The 18826-nt window shown below is 38.5% G+C and overlaps 1 protein-coding gene across 1 annotated transcript in view; it reads left to right on the plus strand.

Moving 5' to 3' along the window:
• ANO2 (anoctamin 2) overlaps positions 1-18826 on the plus strand; it is a 177238-nt gene that overhangs the window by 121164 nt on the left and 37248 nt on the right. Inside the window, exons 15-16 of the mRNA XM_061476402.1 lie at positions 11296-11370; positions 18387-18588. Coding sequence (XP_061332386.1) covers positions 11296-11370; positions 18387-18588 — 277 coding nt within the window. The remainder of the gene's footprint in view (positions 1-11295; positions 11371-18386; positions 18589-18826) is intronic.

Consider the following 18826-nt stretch of genomic DNA (forward strand, 5'->3'; position numbering starts at 1 on the left):
TGTATAGGTTGCCAATACTTCCACATTTTTCTGATATGACACCACAGAAATTTATTTTGTTGATATACCTACTCCACTTTTGTTAACAATGGGAAAGAATCAGACAAGCATTTTCAAGAGAATGAAATGTGAAACATTGATTCCCACTGTTTCTAATGTTGCCAAATTGTTGTATATTAATTGTAATGTATATTACATTAAAATGCCCAACTGGAGCATTTTAAGGCAACTTTCAGCAGATCTGCATTTTACTGCCAACTACCAACACAACTATTTCTTAAATTAAATTGAAAAGACAAATGATCTTGGATGCTGGTGGGAAGGAGCTCCCTGGAGATCTTTGTGTGATTTCTATACAGTTCTAGCACATATATACAACTTGAATAAATATTACCTAGCTCAGCCTAGTCTATGGGTAGTTTTTATTTCCCTGTTTGGAAATCAGAAAGGGCTTGGAACTAGAGTGCTAGCAACTTTTGCTCTCCATCTTACATTTAGACTCTTATATTTAGACTCTTATATTTAGAGTTCTAAACAACTTTGTAGAAAATTGCTGTTGCCTTAATGGAAAGCAGTTAAGATGTATTTGTCAGTTATCTTTGGTCTAATATCTCTATCCACTTGTGTTAAAGAAAAAAAAAAAACAAGCCACAGCTCAAAAACCAAAAACCAAAAACCCTCAAACACCAAAAACTTGAGTGACCAAGCATTGTGATTTGGTGGTTTGAAACTCCAGCTTTGGGAGCACTGTGAAATATTGTTTTTCATGAGAAGTGACGGCCAATTTTATAGTGTCAAAAATGTATATAATTTACAAAAGTAAATTTATCATTGAATTTACATTTTGGAAAAATTTAAATTGATAGACACTGGTGGTTGTAATTCTCTGAAATACCCCATTTGCTGACTGTTTACTCAGAACCCTTCTTTGATCGTCATCTATATATTATTGGCAAAATTTTGCCTTTGTAGATTGTGTTCTGTAACCTAACATCAATTTTTATAGCATATTCAAATGTTAGAATACAAATTTAATTAAGGTTTTACAGTTGGTAATAAATGCTCTGGAGTCAGGGAAAGAATTTAGTGTAGCCACATCCCCTTTTAATTCTTTCCCTACTTCTCAAACATTTCATTACCAACTTAAAAATGTTACTAAAATGTATACCATTTTGCTCTTCTCTGCTGTTGGTGTGATTATTCACAGTTTGTGTAAGCTAAATTTGAAATTGAAACCAAAGGAAATCGATAATGTGTTGCATGCCTTTTTCTCCCACTTTGTGTGAGCGATAAGTGGCTTCACATGGTGTAAGACACTGGAGAATCTGGTTCTAAGTGTGCAATGCCAAAGCCTTGGGATGAGATTAAGCTTCATTGAAGTAACTCGGAATTTTGATGTTGAATTCACAGATGCAACAGCTTCAGCATAGATGCTTCAGCCTGGGACATTGGCCCAGAATTGAGCCAGACAAGCTTCAAGGAAACACAGAAAGGACAACTTTCTGCAGAGTCTGGCACTAAATGCATCTCATCCAGAACTAAAATCATATGCTTAGTTAAATTTTTTAATTGTGTTCCCTTCACATTAAGGGAAGTTAACATAGGCAGTTTAGAAAAGTAACAAGACTATTAAATGTTGCTAAGAGACTCCCACATATAGAATTGTAATTTGAGCTTTGCTAATTGCAAAATTGCCAGCTGGCTTAGTTCCACTGAACCCATGTTGCTTATGTTAAAGTGTATAATGGTGACTGAATGAGTGATTTTACAGATAAATTTCAGGGAAGCTGTTATCTGTCTGAGGCAAATAAACATGAACTTACAAAAAATAATATCATTTTGGACTTTTTATATTCTAGGGGGAGATACTGCAAGTAGTTGGGTGTCTGATTGTGTAATTGACACCTTTTAAAAGGACTTACACAGAGAAGATAGTTCTATATTTAAAATAATTTACTGAGAGAAACTTTTAAAATTATTGCCAGTATTAAAATAGTACCGAATTACTGAAACTAGTAAAAGGAGTTTTCCTTTTTCTTAAAAAAAAAAAAAATTATGCAGATGAATTGTTTTAGAATGTGCTGTGTTTACTGTGCCATTAATGTCTCCATCAGATGTTCACAGTTTACACAAGAAAGTATGAAACTAGCTTAGGGTGATGCTGTTTTGGATTTCAGGGTACAAAGTGTCTGAAAATCCAGTCAACCCCAGGACAGTGTAAAGTAGTGAGTATTACTGATTATTGATTTTTTTTTTTCTACAGGCGCTCTTTAAAGCTAACCTTGTTCTCCCTTTGTTTTACATGCCCAATAGGTCCATGTTTAGTTAATGTCAAAGCATATTAAATTGATCTAATCATGCAAATTAGAGTAGGCACGTCTGGCTCAGATGCTTCCTTTCTTATACATGACTATATTTCTATAAACATATTTTAAAAACATGTGTGGCATTTCATTGCCTTCTTTCAGAAACTTCAGCATTTACAATGAAAAACCAAGAACTGAGCAGGTGACATGCCATGAACTTAACTAGTGGCATTCCACTACCATCTTCCCTACTATGACAGCCCTGTGTACAACTGTTAGTTCTTTGGAAATCCCACCAGGTGTCTAAGTGTATTTGTACATCTGGCCCCTTGCCTTCTCAGGATCAGACTCATTATGATTTATTAATCATCTACAAAGACCATTGATAAACAATGCATATTTATGACTACAGATGTAACCCTATTGTTTGTGTAAATTATAGTGTTTTTCTAGTAATGTTCTGAATGGCTTCAAGTTTACATAAATAATTCATACTTTTAAAGCCATATGTTAAACTGTCATTGTAAAAAAAGAGTGCTGCCAGTTTTCACTTGAACCGTAAGCATCAAGAAGTTGATTTAAAAAGTGATATAAAGACTAAGCACCTTAATGCCATTTACACAATAGCGACTGCAATATGCTACAGTGCACTAAATCCATTAAGATGAATGTCAAAGGCAAAGTATAACAAAGAATATCAAAGTTTTAAATACAGCAGAGAAATAAATATTTTTTATTTCTGAATAAACTACAATAAATAAAATTAATTAAATCTAGCTTTACAAATTTAAATTACAGTAATAGCAGACCTCCAGCCTTTTATCCTTATTTCTAAGTGAATGAAGCTGCTTGAAATACTTCTCTGAAATTACAGCAAGACCATTAAATTTTTGCCTTTGAAATCCAGGTAGAATTTTCATTAACACCATCATATACATGTGTGATTTTGAGATCTTCTGACACTACCTGCGTACATACAGCTAATAGCTATCTCCTGATGTAGCCTAGGTCCATGCTGTTGCTGCAGAGAGAAAATTAGTAAGAAGTCTAGTTAGCATGTTGCAGCTAATCCTTATTTCAACAGTACTGGCATGATTGAGCAAATGGCCACATTCACCATGCCTTGGAGGACTTTAACAATGGATTTCATCAATGAACTGTAGCTCATATCTCAGTTCTAATTTAATAATCGGGACTAGTTTTTATAAAGGTATTCAGCGCATGCATGTGATATACACATATCACATATATAAACACACATATTTAACAATGTGTATATATATATATATATATATATATATATCTCAAGTGGTTTATATATACACATGCATATATCCTTTGAGAAAGTTCAGAATATAGCATTAAGGACTAGAAAGTACTTGGATTAGCAGATCCTTTCCACCATTCCACCAGTGCCTCTGTTGATAAGAAAGAGTCTGGTATCTTCTTTTCTGCTATGCTTCCTTGTGCTCCATGACTGGAAGTATGACCCTGACCTGACATAATAACCATCACATCATATGTTTGGTCCTGTGGAAAGGATGTGTGTATCTTGAGGCAAAGGGACTTGACTATTCACACATGCTTTCATATGACTTATGTGAAGGGCCAAGAGAGCTGCCCATGTCAAGGTTGTAGCCTGTGGGAGGTTTGTTTCCAGTCACATTGCAGGGGAAGAAACAGCTGTGGCTTCACTGATTGCTCCCATTCTGAGTGAGTGGTCTAAGGTAGCAGAAAAGCCAAGAAGTGGCCTGATCACAGTTTGTAAAAACTTATAACCAAAACCAAAAATCTGCCAGTAGATGCTCTGATAAAGTTGCAGCTGAATGCCAAGGCTGTAAGAGGCAGATAGGCAAATACAGCTTGGAAATAAGCCACACATTTTCAACAGCTAGTATAATTAGCAATTGGGATGACCTAATAAGGCTTGTGACTAACTTCATCACATAAATGCTCAATTAGAGCATAAAAAAAATGCTGTCATTAGAGATTTCTCTAAAAAAAAAAAAAAAAAGTTAGTAAAAATACATTTATTATTCTTATAACAAAAATAATCTCAAGGATGTTCTGTGGTTACAAAGGCAACCGAGACTGGGATGCTTAAAGTTGTTTTAGCCTTAATTTCCATGATCCTAGTAGTGAGCCTTGCACACACTTCTCATAGCTCTCTAATCTTCATTGCTTCCACAAATGATTCAGCGTGTCCATTAAGCTCCACTGAAAGCTATTTTGTGCTATTCTACATGTTTCAAAGATAGCAGAAAGTTTTTAATTTCATATTTTGCAGTCCTTCAACTGGCTCCAAATGAGTCTTGGAAATTTATTTTCCATGTGCAAGTCTGAAACAGAACATTGCTCACAAAACAGAATGGTCTATACTGTTAAGTTGCCCTTATTGCTTTCTAAGTGAGAAGAATAGCAAATGTTTTTCTCTCTTTTGATAGGTCTTTAACTAAAAGCTATTTCACCTTCTGTAGAAGTGTTAAGGTAGAACTCCTAGAGACATATTCAGACTGGGATAGACAAAAGCATTGTCAGATTCCCAGGATGGCAGCAGTTTTGTCTTTCCTCTCAGAAGTTTGAGGGCTAATGGTCCCTAATACAGGCTGGAACAGTCCCATGAACTTGTCCAGAGTTTCTTAGCTGTAATTACCACTACAAGGTAATTGTCACTACAAGGCCCCAGAGATGCAGATGTGCCTTGATTGTGCTTCCTTTTGTGCTGCCACCCTGAGCGAACTGTCTTCCAAAACTATCTGTGCTGGAAGCTTTTTTCTGGCTCTTAACTTCTTTTAACCTCCAAATAGCTCCAAAATATCTTTTTTCTCCTTGCCTTCATCTTCTTTCATGCGCAAAGTAAAATTATAGGAACCTTTTATTTCACAAGAATTTATTTCATTCCTTGTCTTAAGCCTGCAATACACATGCAGTACTTTGGGAGTTACACAAATACAGTAGAGCTGTATTTGATGCCACAATCCTAATTTCTAGATGCTCGTTTGGACAGCAAAATTTTTAAACAAATGAAAGCTTTTTTTTTTTTTTTTTTTCCTACCAAGAATACTGCCATTATAAACATGACATTTATTTATCTGATGCTTCTGGGCATATTTAGACATGAACTTCTGGATTTTGTCATCAGAAATATAATTCTGCAGCTTTTTTGCTCTTGCTAGCTGTTCAAGATATTAGGAAGCCAAGAGAGAGGGGTCCTGGATTCTGTTCTTCCCTGAGCATCTTTAACTAAGTTCCAGTCAATTATTGCAGCTCTGTGCAGAACCAGTGAAGTCATTGGGGCTGCCCAGGTGCAACCACAATTGGAGAGCCTGAATTTCAAAACTGGAGTTACAAAGCAGGATGCAGAAGAGAGAAAGTATGTTGCTTTACTCCCCAAGTGCAGGTTGAGCTGGCATGGCTGATGGTTAGAAACACCTGCTTTGAGGAGGTGTTCTCTTGTGGGAAAGTATAAATAAATAACTGAAATACTTGTGATCCGAGCAAACTGGCTGTGGTTTGATTCATGTAGAACCATAGAACTGTTTTCACAAAACTGCTTGGTGCTGTCTGCCCAAGTGCAGTATGTTTCCAGGTTTCCACAGCTCAGAAGCCCACCTGGGGATGCAGAGCAGCACAGGTTGGATCTTTGCCATGTTAGGTAACTCATAAGGAAATAAACCACCCAACATAAACTAGATGGTGCTTAATTTCTACTTTAAATATATATATATAATTTTTTATTTTATAATAGGAAAGAATTGTACTCCTGCAACAAACACATTCAACACTACATTAAACATTAAAACAGGAATGCATCGCTACACCCACAACTATTTTTTCCTCCAATACAACTGCATCACTGTATTTAAAGAAACTGAAAGAAAGATTTTAAAATATATCCTTTATTTCGTCTAGGTCACCACAAAAATGTAATCTCTATTGTGAGATTTTCTGTCTGCATATAAATATTTCCCTGCAATACAGTTTCCTTCAGGGAAAATTCCACAGTGTAATATGCCTGTCATTGAAATAGTTCTTCAGATGATCAGTTTCATCTTGTTATATACCTACAAATGCATACTCCTCTTGGACTGCTCCAGAAGATTCCCTGCCTGCTTGGCTGAATTTCCCAACCTTGAGGAAAGCTTTCCTACCCCTGTCTAAAACTAGGCAATGTTTTGTAATGCATGTTATTGATTAGAATTGAGCACGTACCATATCCTATGAGAAATCTATATGTGAATTACTCTCAATTAAAATAAACCACACTTGCTGCAGTGCGCAGGTCTGGTATTTTGATTGCAGGCAAGGTGCTCTTGATACCTCACAGTACAGTCTTTTAGCGGCTAGATGGCACTATTGCTAGACTGTAGAACCAGGTGCGACAGAAAATACCAAGTGAATTCACAGATTTCTTTTTCTTAGCAAAAGCTGTAACAGAAAACATCTTTCAGGTGCCTACTATATTGTTTTAAATGTCAGGATTTGGTTTGTGCCATGTATGTTTACTGTAGTGATAGGACAAGGGGTAACGGGTTAAACTTAAGCAGGGGAAGTTTAGATTGGATGTAAGAAGGAAGTTCTTTACTGTGAGGGTGGTGAGGCCCTGGAGCAGGTTCCCAGGGAGGTTGTGAATGCTCCATCCCTGGCAGTGTTCAAGACCAGGTTGGACGAGGCCTTGGGTGAGATGGTTTAGTGTGAGGTGTCCCTGCCCATGGCAGGGGGGTTGGGACTTGATGGTCTTAAGGTCCTTTCCAACCCTAACTATTCTATGATTCTATGTTGTCTAACTCAGTAATATTTTCATCCGGCTTTTTCTTTCTTCTCACAATGACCTAGCAACTCAGGCATGATGTTCATATCCCCCTTTGGCTAAGGGCTACAGAGAATTCCAAAGTCACTTAAAGATAAAGGAAGCACATGTGTGACAGTGAAAGCTGACTCGATGGCATGCTGATCTTCTCATCCTTCCTTTATCCACTTGTGCTTTCTAATGCACACCCTCTCCTTTCTCCTCTTCCTAATTTCTCCCATTGTGTCATTCATTGTAAGAAAAGATGGGAAAAGCACTGCAGGAGTGTCTGTCACTCCACTGCATTACCTTGTTCAGTGTTCAAGTGCAAATGTGATTTTCCTTATGCCGTTGCACCAACACCATAAATGTACTGGGTGCTGGTGTACAGGCACTGGCTGCAGTGGCTGCAGGGGTGGCCTCTGTGAGGAGAGTCTAGGGCCTCTTCAATGGACCCATTGCAGGGCACATCTGAGAGTCAAGGCAGGATGGTGGTGCCTCTGTGACTGCCAATGTAAGAAAGGGTAAAATGCTGTCTGTCAGTGAGGAGAGAGGGAGAAAAATGTTCAAAAGCCCTGGAAGCATTAAAGTGAGAGCAGGAGATGGGCAGGAGATGCTCCAGGTGCCCAAACAGGGATTCTACTGAAGCTTCTGGAGAGACCATGGTGGAGCAGGTGTTTCCCTGTAGCCCACGGAGAGCCACCATGGAGCAAATACCTGTACTGCAGTCTGTGTAAGACCCCATTCTAGAGCAGGCAGGTATTTTCTGAAGGAATCACAGTCTCTTGAGACCCCACAGTGCAGCAGGCTTATCCTGAAGCACTGCAGCCTGTGGCAGGACCCAAGCGGGAGCAGGGAAACTGTAAGGAGTAAGGAGCAGCAGGGAGGAGCTGTTATGGACTGACCCCATAACCCACCATTCCCCATCCTGCATCACTTATGAAAGGAAGTAGAGGAATCAGAAATGAACAACTGAACTTGGCAGTGGGAAGCAGCTGGGAGGAACGTGAAATGGAAGGAGTTTTTAGTTTTTCTTCAATTTCTCACCATCCAAATCTGGTTTAAATTGTGATAAATTAAATTAATTTTTCCCAGGTCATTCTCGTTTGCCCATGATAGCAATTGGTAAGTTATCTTCCTGTCTTTACTTCAACCCACAAGTTTTTCCATCTTAATTAATCCCCTGATCTCCTTGAAGAGGGAGAATAAGAAAGCAGCTGGGTGGGCATCTGGCTGCCAGCAAAGGTCAACACACCACAAGAGAAAATACTACTTTTGTCCTGCTTAGCAAGGTAATTTGTTTTTGAGGCAGTTCATATTTCATTTAGTTATTCTCAGTAATAAATCAAAATTTTAAGAATCAGATATGCTTCTAAGTCTTTATTCCAGGAACTTATTTTATTTAACTCATCAGACACAAAGTGCTTTTGAAAAGTAATAATTTATGTAAAACAAGTATTTGGGTGCTAAATGAAGGGCTTCCAAAATGACTGGTGATAACAGATGTCTCTGTGTTTTTAATACAAATGTTGAAATTAAAGGGGGCAAATACTCAGTTTAAGGTCACTGTTTTTCTTAAACTCTCCTAGAGTTTGGACCCTTAAATGGATTAATCCTAATGTCTCTTAATGCCTGAAAATGTAGGCTTAAGCACACCTTAGCCTCTGATATTCATCTCTAAAATACATGTCAATCATTGCTCAATTTTTCTAGTTTTTCTTTTTCTTTTCTGTAACTATTCAGTCCTATTTTATTAAAAAAAAAAAGGGGGAGGGTGAAAGGGGGTAGGGCAAACAGGGCAAAATTGCTATTTCTTTTTCATAATGGACAACTGTTTCTTAAGGTATTCCCTGATTTCTCAGGGTATTTGAAAATTGCTGAGGTGTTATGAGGAGACTTCCAGCAGTGATTGTTTGGGTTTTTTTTTACTTGGAAAGCCCATAGGTCATTTCAGAACTCTGACTGATATTTCAAAGTACAGTAAATGTCTTACATCATCAGAAATATTGAACAAAAGACCCCAAAACACAAAAAACCTTAGTCAGTTTGCCACTCAGGATTTGATGAGAATGATTCATGATATATGAACATTTGATCTTGATATTATGATTTCTCATTTCAAAAATTTTTATTGCCAAAGATATTTTGAAGTAATTTTCTTGGGCATTTTTTCCTCTTCCTGGCCCTTTTGTATAAATCACAATTTTCTCTTTCCACCTCAGTGTAGTTATAAAAAAATTTATGTTTTTCTTTAACTGCTTTGGCTAGCATTAACTCATTCTGCTGTTTTTCTTCTTCAGTGTGTTTCCCCTAGTGGAATTGTTAGACATGGTGTCCTTCAGGCCTTCTTGGAGTATAAACACTTAGACCTTCTTTATGTCCTGTATAATTGCTGAGTGTTAAAAGCCAAAATGAAATGAAATGCATCTGTGCTTTCACAGAAATGCTATTTAAAGTAGCCTTCCAGCTAAATGATGGACTCCATTTATTTACTGTATGGAGTATTTATGTACTGCATACGTTGGGCCAAATTATTTTTGCTTCTGCTCAGGTTTGTTATTACCCAGTCCTGCCAACATTCTCCCAAAGGAGACTTGCTTAACTTGTCTCTTCGAACAGCTGAGCTGAGAGAGGGAATGCTGAGTAATACTACTTCCCACAGTGTTGGAGGCACCACCACAATGACCACGGATATGTAGATAGGATCATGTCTTAGGTCTAATTCCACATTCCAGTAAACTTTGTGAGAAAATTTATGGCTGCATTTCTGCATGTGGAGTTATATACTGGATTCCTAGTGGTACTTTGGGAAAGCCTTCTACAAAGGCATAATACTCCCAGATTTTTATCTGAGGACAATTGTTCCTTAAAATGGTTTGTTTAAAATCTTTGACCTGAATTGTAATCTGATTTAAATTCATTTAAATTCAGAATAACTCTGGGTTAGGTTCAATGTAAGTGAAGTACAAGTCCATGGGATAGCAATGGTGCTTCACAGAAATGGAAACAGCAGCTGGTTCTGTGTCCTTAGATAATTTGATTATATAGTTTTAGTTTAACTTAAACAAAGTAATGACATTATTATTATTTTAAGAAACCTATTTTGAGAGTAGGGAATCATATTTCTTATATAAATCCATCTTCAAATATCTTCTCTAAATGTACACATTGCTAAAAATGGAGTTGAGTTTGTTTGGGGAGAGTAAACGTATACGAGATTTCACTAATTGCAGTTGCTTTAAATTATGCAATGAAGAGAGAGAGATGCTTTTTAGACATGAAGAAAACAAGGCTTGGTAGCAGAGATCACAGAGCGGGCTTGCCTTTATAGTTTCTCTCTACTATAGAGCAACTACCAAGAGAAAGATTGGAGTGTGTTCCAAGAATTATATTAGGGGCTACATTTGGCTAGGGTAACCATTAGGCAAAACATGTGGGTTCAATGGTAATAAATGCTAATTTGATGATTTCTGTCTCAAGCTCTGTTATTCTGCTGTTTTCCAAGAAACATATCAAAATAAATGGTTGAATCTTGCTTTGCCTAAATGTAAATAAAGGTGAATCTCAGGGATATCCCATACCACAGCACGTCATGCCCAGGATATAACTGAGAGTTACCCAGAAGGGCTGGGAGACTGCGGGGTTGAAGGAGGAATCGGTCAGTGCTTGGTCAGGCTAGGGGGGCGAGTTATCGATCAGCTGGTGGTGAGATGTTGTATTCTCTTCCCTTGTTATTTCCTTTATCATTGTTATCATTGGCGATAAGAGTAGTGATGTGTGTTATACCTTAGTTACTAAACTGTTCTTATCTCAACCCGTGGGAGTTGCATTCTTTTCGATTCTCCTCTCCATCCCTCAGGGAGTAGGGGGAGGGCAAGAAGGGGAGGAAGTGAGTGAATGAGCTCTCTGGCTGGGTTTAAACCATGACAGAGCTGAATACATTTTTTTCAAAAGGTAAACTCAGTTACATGTATTTTCTGATTTTTGCAGACATTCTCTATGTCTTATTTATCCTCTTACCCTCTTTTCTCTCAAAGTAAAATCTGCTTTAAAATATCTGTGTTCTAAATATTATAATCGTCTTCAAAAGAGGATTAGGACAATTGAGAAGCTTTTTCAATAACACATCTGCCTAACTCTAATATTTGTTTTTGTACAGTCCTGTAATGTCTATTATTTTATTTTTGTGTTTTGTCACAGAATGAAAAGGAGAAGCTGACATGGAATGACCGTATGCCTGGATATGCAGCAAACTTTGGATTGATTTTATTTATGGTAATATAATCTGCATTTCTGCACATTTATTAGGTGTGAGAAACTTTGCAATGAGCATATTGAGTGGAATGCTGAATTAGTGTTCTCACAGATGATAAAGATCTGAAGAAAGCTAGGGTTATAACCTACAGTTAGTGAGAAATATGTGTCCTACTAGGGAGATTCATAGAGTTCAATGCCTACCCCCAATTTCATTCTCTTTTTCCAAAAGCTGCTTATGAGAGGGCTGTTGGCTGGATGAATTGCTGTAATGACAGCAGCTTGTTACTAGAGGCCATCTCTCCCGCAGGCTTTCTGTTCCATTCTCTATTATCTGGTGAAGGGAAGGCCACTGTTTATTTGCTTGTGTGCACAGTACACTGTCAGAATTATATTCAGGAGTATTGAGTCTACTTAACAGGTGATATATAGGTGAAATAAATCCATTGCTGAGAAGTATTTGTGCAAAACACATTCAGGGATGAACTAGTAGTCAAGGAAGACCATGGGGTACAATCCTCACTTGAGAACAAAAATAAGGTGTGCAGGTCAGCCAACTGTAAAGTATAAACACCACTTTCCTAGCAAAGTTTCCAACAAATCATAAACACATCAAAATGCTAGACTTTGTAAACAGCAATATGAAAGCCTGGCTAATAAACCTTAAATTACATTGTTAAATATTCTATTATCCCTCTGGTTGCAGAAATTCCTGAATGAAAGCAAGTACTGACAGTTAGAGCCAGTATAAAATATCAATGAAATATGCCAGTTTACACCACCATAGCACCTAACACGGGAAATTTACTTAGGGACTACATTATTTTAAAATACCTACATGATTTCTAATTTGCTCAAATTTGCATATACTACAACAGATGTCCTGAGAAGATTTAATTTCCTTTAATGACAATCAAAACCATTTTATATTCACTTGCATCCCAGAAAGCCAACTGTATCCTGGGCTGCATCAAAAGCAGTGTGACCAGCAGGTAGAAGGAGGTGATCCTGCCCCTCTACTCTCGTGAGACATCACCTGCAGTACTGTGTGCAGTTCTGGTGTCCTCAGCATAAAAAGGACATGGAACTGTTGGAACAAGTCCAGAGGAGGGCCACGAGGATATCAGGGGACTGGAGCACCTCCCATATGAAGACAGGCTGAGAAAGTTGGAGCTGTTTATCCTGGAGAAGAGAAGGCTGCGTGGAGACCTCATAGCAGCCTTCCAGTATCTGAAGGGGGCCTATAGGGATGCTGGAGAGGGACTCTTCATTAGGGACTGTAGTGATAAGACAAGGGGTAACGGGTTAACTTAAACAGGGGAAGTTTAGATTGGATATAAGAAGGAAATTCTTTCCTGTTAGGGTGGTGAGGCACTGGAATAGGTTGCCCAGGGAGGCTGTGAATGCTCCATCCCTGGTGGTGTTCAAGGCCGGGTTGGGCAAAGCCTTGGGTGTGATGGTTTAGTGTGAGGTGTCCCTGCCCATGGCAGGAGGGTTGGACCTGGATGATCTTTAAGTCCTTTCCAACCCTAACTATTCTATGATTTTATGATTCTATATTCACATTGAAGCCAAATTAATGCCTGCAGTTTTATGAATACATGTGCATGTATTTATGAAGAGGTAAGTATTGTTTATTAGGTATATTTTCTGTACATATTAGGTGAGTCATTCATATAGATATGTATGCAGTTACAACATTTTGGGTGAGTTTACCATGCTGAGGTCATAGCAAGCACTTGCTTTTTAGACAACCTCTCACTGCAGCAGCTGAGACTTTGCTTAAAGCAGAGTATACTGACTAAGCATATAGACCTGATTTAGCTTTTACAAACCATCCTTTTGCAGACAAGGTGCTTGCATGTGCTCTTGACTTTAACCACATGTTTAAATCTTCCCTAAGCATGAGCTTAAAGTACTTTCCGGAGTCATAGCTTATGTATTACACTCCCTGCTTTACTGTAACGTCTCAGAGATTTATGAAGGTAAAATATAGAGCTCCAATTCTTCAACTTCTATTAGTGACTAGTGGAACTATGAGGGCTTTCACTGTTTGGCCATGATGATTTTTTAGAATATTTTGAACATTACTAAGTTGTAAGCACCCACAGAAACACCTTACAAACTATGCATGAAATTCAAGTCAGCTCTTGATGAGGGAAGGCCAGCTCTCCTTTCCTACATGGAAATTGCTATCTGCTTTTTACTGTATGTGATTTTCTTTCTTTTTTTTTTTTTCCTGCTAGATTAATTGAACAGTGATAGGAGACACCAGACTTAAGTTTACTGTAAGTCTGTGCAATAGAATTGCACTGAGAAAACTAAGTTGGTCTCATCTACTTCTGTTATTCACACAGGCTAATATTTTAGCTGTGTGCACTACATTCATAGTAAGTGATGAAATCTTGAATTTACATGTGCATGTGCACATATGCAGCACACAGACACAGAAGGCTGACACAGATACGCACTAATGTGCTGCAATTTCTAGTGCTGCAGAAGCAGTCACTGAATTATTAATACTGTATTTTCCAGGCCAAAGGATCTGGTAGCACAGCACAAACCTATAGGCATTTTCCATTAAGATGTATACATTGCTATAGAATGATGCTGTTGTGTTCTGTCCCTCCTTCCCACAGCTTTACATGCCATAGTTTCCCTGATGATTCCTGGAGCTGCTAACAGTTTTCTTATCGTAAAACCTTTCCTCTTTACTTTTCATTTGTGTACTTCTTTTGCGTATTTGACTTTCATCAGTGCTCTTTCAAGAGCTGTGTTCTGGTGTTTTGGTTGTTGTTTGTTTTTTTTTTTTTCCTCTGTCTGGCTTTTCTTCTGTCTTTATTAAGCCTGGCATCCTGTTTGTTTCTTTAAAAGGGCATGTTGAATAAAATGTTGGATTTGGTTCTCTTGCGGAGTCGGTCTTGGTGGTTTACAGCACCAAATCATCCCAAAGATCATTTTACATATTTATGGCTGCTTTAAAATCTGGTCACAGTTCTTCTGTTGTACACAAGCCTCACTCGACTGCAGAGGGGACAGAAGATCCAACCTTGATTTAAGCAGTGTCTTTTGCAGGGATTTTAGAACAGAAGTTCACAGGTCTTATTTTTGCCCAGTAAGGCCAGTAGAAACAGAAGGTCTAAGCTGAGCTGGGCATGTACATGTTAGGTTTGTCTGTGATTGCAATAACATACATCATAGTTTAGAAACTCCACATTTAGAAAGCTCATGTTGTAGCAAAGGTTTCTGGGTATAGGGTGAAAACATTGGTAGCTGTTGGAAGAAAGCAGGATAGCATGGAGCAATGCAATCACTGGAGCCCTTCCTTGTGTTAGTTGCATTTGGCTTAGAGGAAGAAGAAAACAAATTAGTGTCATGGCACAAGAGTTTAGCCTGCTTCTTCTTTTGGACCTCGTTACAGTATTCTTATTCACATGGCATAATACTCAACTTTAGAATAGCCCTACTGGGGATAATTCAACAAAGAACTATTTGGATATTAAATTGTTATCCTATTTGGATGAAGGTAGCAGTCTAGCCCATGGGGATTTACAGCTCCTTCTCAGATCTAGTATGCTTTCCTGTTTGCTTTCATTCATACCAGGCTCAGTAGGTGACCTTTTCTGCAGCCAATTCTTACATCTGTTTCTAAGCAGTTCAGTCCTTGACAGACTAGTTTAGCTCACAGAATTATAGAATATTTGGGTTGGAAGGGACCGTCAAAGGTCATCTGGTCCAACCCCCCTCCAATGAGCAGGGACATCTTCCTCTAGATCAGGTTGCTCAGAACCACATCCAGCCTGCCCTTAAATGTCTCCAGGGATGTTGCACCCACCACCTCTCTGGGCAACATGTTCCAACTGGTTTACTATCCTGACTGTAAAGAATTTTTTCCTCATGTCCAGCTGATTCTCCCCTCATTTAGTTTAAAACCATCACCCCTTATCATATCACAACAGGCCCTGCTAAAAACTCTCTCTTTCTTATAAGAAGTGAAAGGCCACAATAAGGTCTCCCTGGAGTCTTCTCCAAGCTGAACCACTACAACTCTCTCAGCCTTTCTTCACAGAAGAGGTGCTCCAGCTCTCTGATCATTTTTGTGGCCCTTCTCTCGACCCTCTCCAACAGGTCCATGTCTTTCCTGTACTGAGAACTCCAGAGCTGGATGCAGGACTGCAGGGAGGGCTCACCAGAACAGAGGGTGTGAATCACTTTCCTTTACCTGCTGGTCATGCTTCTTTTGATGCAGCCCAGGGTACGATTGGCCTTCTGGGCCACAAGCGCACACTGCCTGCTCATGTCGAATCTTTCACCCACCGGTACCCCCAAGTCCTTCTCCTCAAGGCTGCTCTTGATCCCTTCATTCCCCAGCCCGTATTGATACAGCGGGAGATACAGGGTACTGGGTGCAGGACCCTGCACTTGGCCTTGTTGAACCTTATGAGGTTCACATAGGCCCACCTCTCGAGCCTGTCCAAGTCCCTCTGGATAGCTTCCCATCCCTCCCAACTGCACCACTCAGCTTGATGTCATCTACGTGTTTGTGAAGAAACTGTCTGCTGTAATAGTGCACAGAACTGGCCAGGTGAAATGATGGCAATGACAACAAAACCTAAAATAGGCACCTGAATGAAAGGTTGCCATCTGATCTGGAATTTGGGGAAAGGGTATTCATAGGAATGAGAGAAATGCTGTGAAGACACAGGAATTATTCCATCTCAGTGACTATTTGGGGAGCATGAAGTGTGCTCTCAGTTACTGTGCAGTTCTACAAGCCCTCCTCAATTTTCTCTTTTTGTTGGATGCACAGATAATGAAGAGACCTGAAAGAATGTTTTGCCTTTTGTGTCTAAGATGTTTAAAAATGGTTGAGCAGCTGAGGAGTTTCTGAAGCCCTAGCACTTTTGCAAAACAAGTATCTTTGTTCTCTAAGCAAATGAAACATATTTTGGGGTAACTTTGTGTATCTTGCTATGGCGCTGCATGAATAAAAAGGACTGCAATAGTGGAGCCTCCTATACTATCTCATCTTCCACTAATCTTCCTCATTGCTATAGTTCTCTGAAATCCTTTGGTCTGGTTTAAGAGTTTGCTATTCAACTTCTCTGACCTAAAATTTCCTCTTTCTCTGTTTAGTGGTGACTGTCCTTGATGACTCTTCTTCCTGTACTGTTAAGATGACATTTCTGAGTGATGTGTGGAGATAAGGTGTCTATGGGTGCCCAGAGAGCTCATCATTCCCAGAATGATGCACACAAGTTTACTTTGCTGGTTTTCCTTGTCCACCATGGAGAAAGGAAGCAAGAGAAGAGTATTTGGAAGTTGATTAAGAGGAAGGAACCTGTGATTCAAACTAAGAAAATGTAAAGGTGACTGTAGAGGTGGAAGGTGTATTAGATTACTCTCCGGCAGTGCTGTTTTGTTTTCTCTCTTTAATGGGGCTATTGCTCACTAATGTAGTGATTGCTTCTGCAAGGGGCAGGTTAGGAAAAAGTCTTGATCTTTGTGTTCCTGCACCACTTTTGTCATAGTAAGACCTGAGCAGATAGCTCTAAATTAATTAGGCTTTTTGTCTGCATGTTTCGTAGCTAAGTAAAAAAAAAATCCAAGAGAAAAATGGGCACAAAGATTAGAACTGTATTCTTGACGCAATAAAAACTATAAAAGGAAAGAAAAGAATATTTTATGCCATTTGAAAGGTTTTGAAGTGTTTTATATTTAGACTTTTTTCTTTAGACCAGTATTTGAATTAGGAAAAACTTATAATTCACCTACATTTAATTTAAAATTAATGAAGCAGCCCTTTAAAAAATAAGAATTAGATGTTTTATTAGATCTAGCATTTTATTACTATTTTCTCACAAAATATATTTGCAAATTTCATCTGATATGTCCAAGAGTTTTTCTAAATCATTATTTTTTAGTATGTTTACTAATTCTCCATTAAAATAAAATGTGCCCAGGTTTCATCTTCAACCTTTAGTATAGATCTGATTCTTGTTCTGGTTCTTCTGCAATAGCAATTTTTCATGAAACAAGCTTCCTTTCTATAAAGGACGTCAATAAACTATTGCTGGGCCATTAAAATTAATTGTTAAACTACCTTAAATGTGTGTCGTGTATCTGGGCCCCTAGGCTCATTGAAATAATTGCAATAGTCTAATCTTTCACATTTAGATAGTCTCTTTCATCTGAAGATCTCAATATGTTTAACCTAAAATAATGAACGTACACTGGAATTCTTGCCAAAGGCAAAAAAATGAAAGAGAAAAATGTACCCTCTCCCCCTTTCCTGTTATGCCTATGAAAATTTGCTAATTTTTATTGTTGTTTTATTGATAATTTTTTCATTGTGGGGTGATGGGATTTTATTGAAACCAGAATACCACAGCCCTGTGAAATTCAAATTCTTCTTGTGGGAACTTGACCTTAAGTAGCAGGACTGACTTTCCTCATCTCATGGGTTAAAGCCAGCCCATGAAGGACGCCAGAATACCAGCTGATTTCTGGGACAGAAATGTAAAGTGAAGCCCTAGTAACCCTGTTTAGGTCAGTCTTAGAATAATAATAAAACAAACACAACTGGAGTGTAAGGTGCCACTTCTGCTATACAGAGGTGAAGCTGTATCAGCCGGTATAGACCATTTACCTGAACGCACATACCTGTAGGTCCTACAGTCCAAGCCACCTGAACCTATTGCCAGATGAAAGCGCCTGCTTAATATCTGCATTTGAAAGTGAAATACCTGAATTTCACTAGTACTGCATGAATAATGTATGGAAATTTAATCAGAAAGGACATGTACATCTTCAGGAACTGTGCCAGTTCCAAGTTCAGAACCCATTTTCATCATTATATCCCTGTTAGAGAGTTTTGAATTCTCACATTTTAATTGGATTATGCTTGTATTATTGTGTTGCTTTAAGAAATAACCACACAATGACAATTCATGGAACAAATCCAACATATCAGTTAAAGCTTCTGTTTAAATGCTAGTACCAAACTTGAACTAATCTATCTGTACGCTTGTTTGCAGATTATGCTGACGTTTTCAGCAGTGTTTGGTGTGATTGTATACCGGATTACTACAGCAGCGGCGTTGTCATTCAGCACAAACGAGACAACCAGGTCAAACATTCGAGTGACTGTGACCGCAACTGCTGTCATCATCAACCTCATTGTGATACTGATACTTGATGAAATTTATGGAGCTGTTGCCAAATGGCTGACAGAAATTGGTAAAACTATCTCACCACATTCCTCATTAGTATATTACATGTATTGACATGAGACTATGCAAGAACGTTCTAATAAGAGTAATTCCCACTGAAGAGTGACAGTGAAAATATTCAGGCCTATGGAGTACGATGCTCAGACATACATCTGTGAACTAGGGGTCTAAGCCACAATATGCAGTGTGCCACTAATAGGACTAATTAGCCTGGCCAAAATGCCATGTTAACACAGCTGTGCTAT

This window comes from Pezoporus flaviventris, unplaced genomic scaffold, assembly GCF_033815535.1.
Source record: "Pezoporus flaviventris isolate CSIRO_AGI_PZ_B2104156 unplaced genomic scaffold, CSIRO_AGI_Pfla_v1 ptg000096l, whole genome shotgun sequence".
Taxonomy (NCBI): Eukaryota; Metazoa; Chordata; class Aves; order Psittaciformes; family Psittacidae; genus Pezoporus; species Pezoporus flaviventris.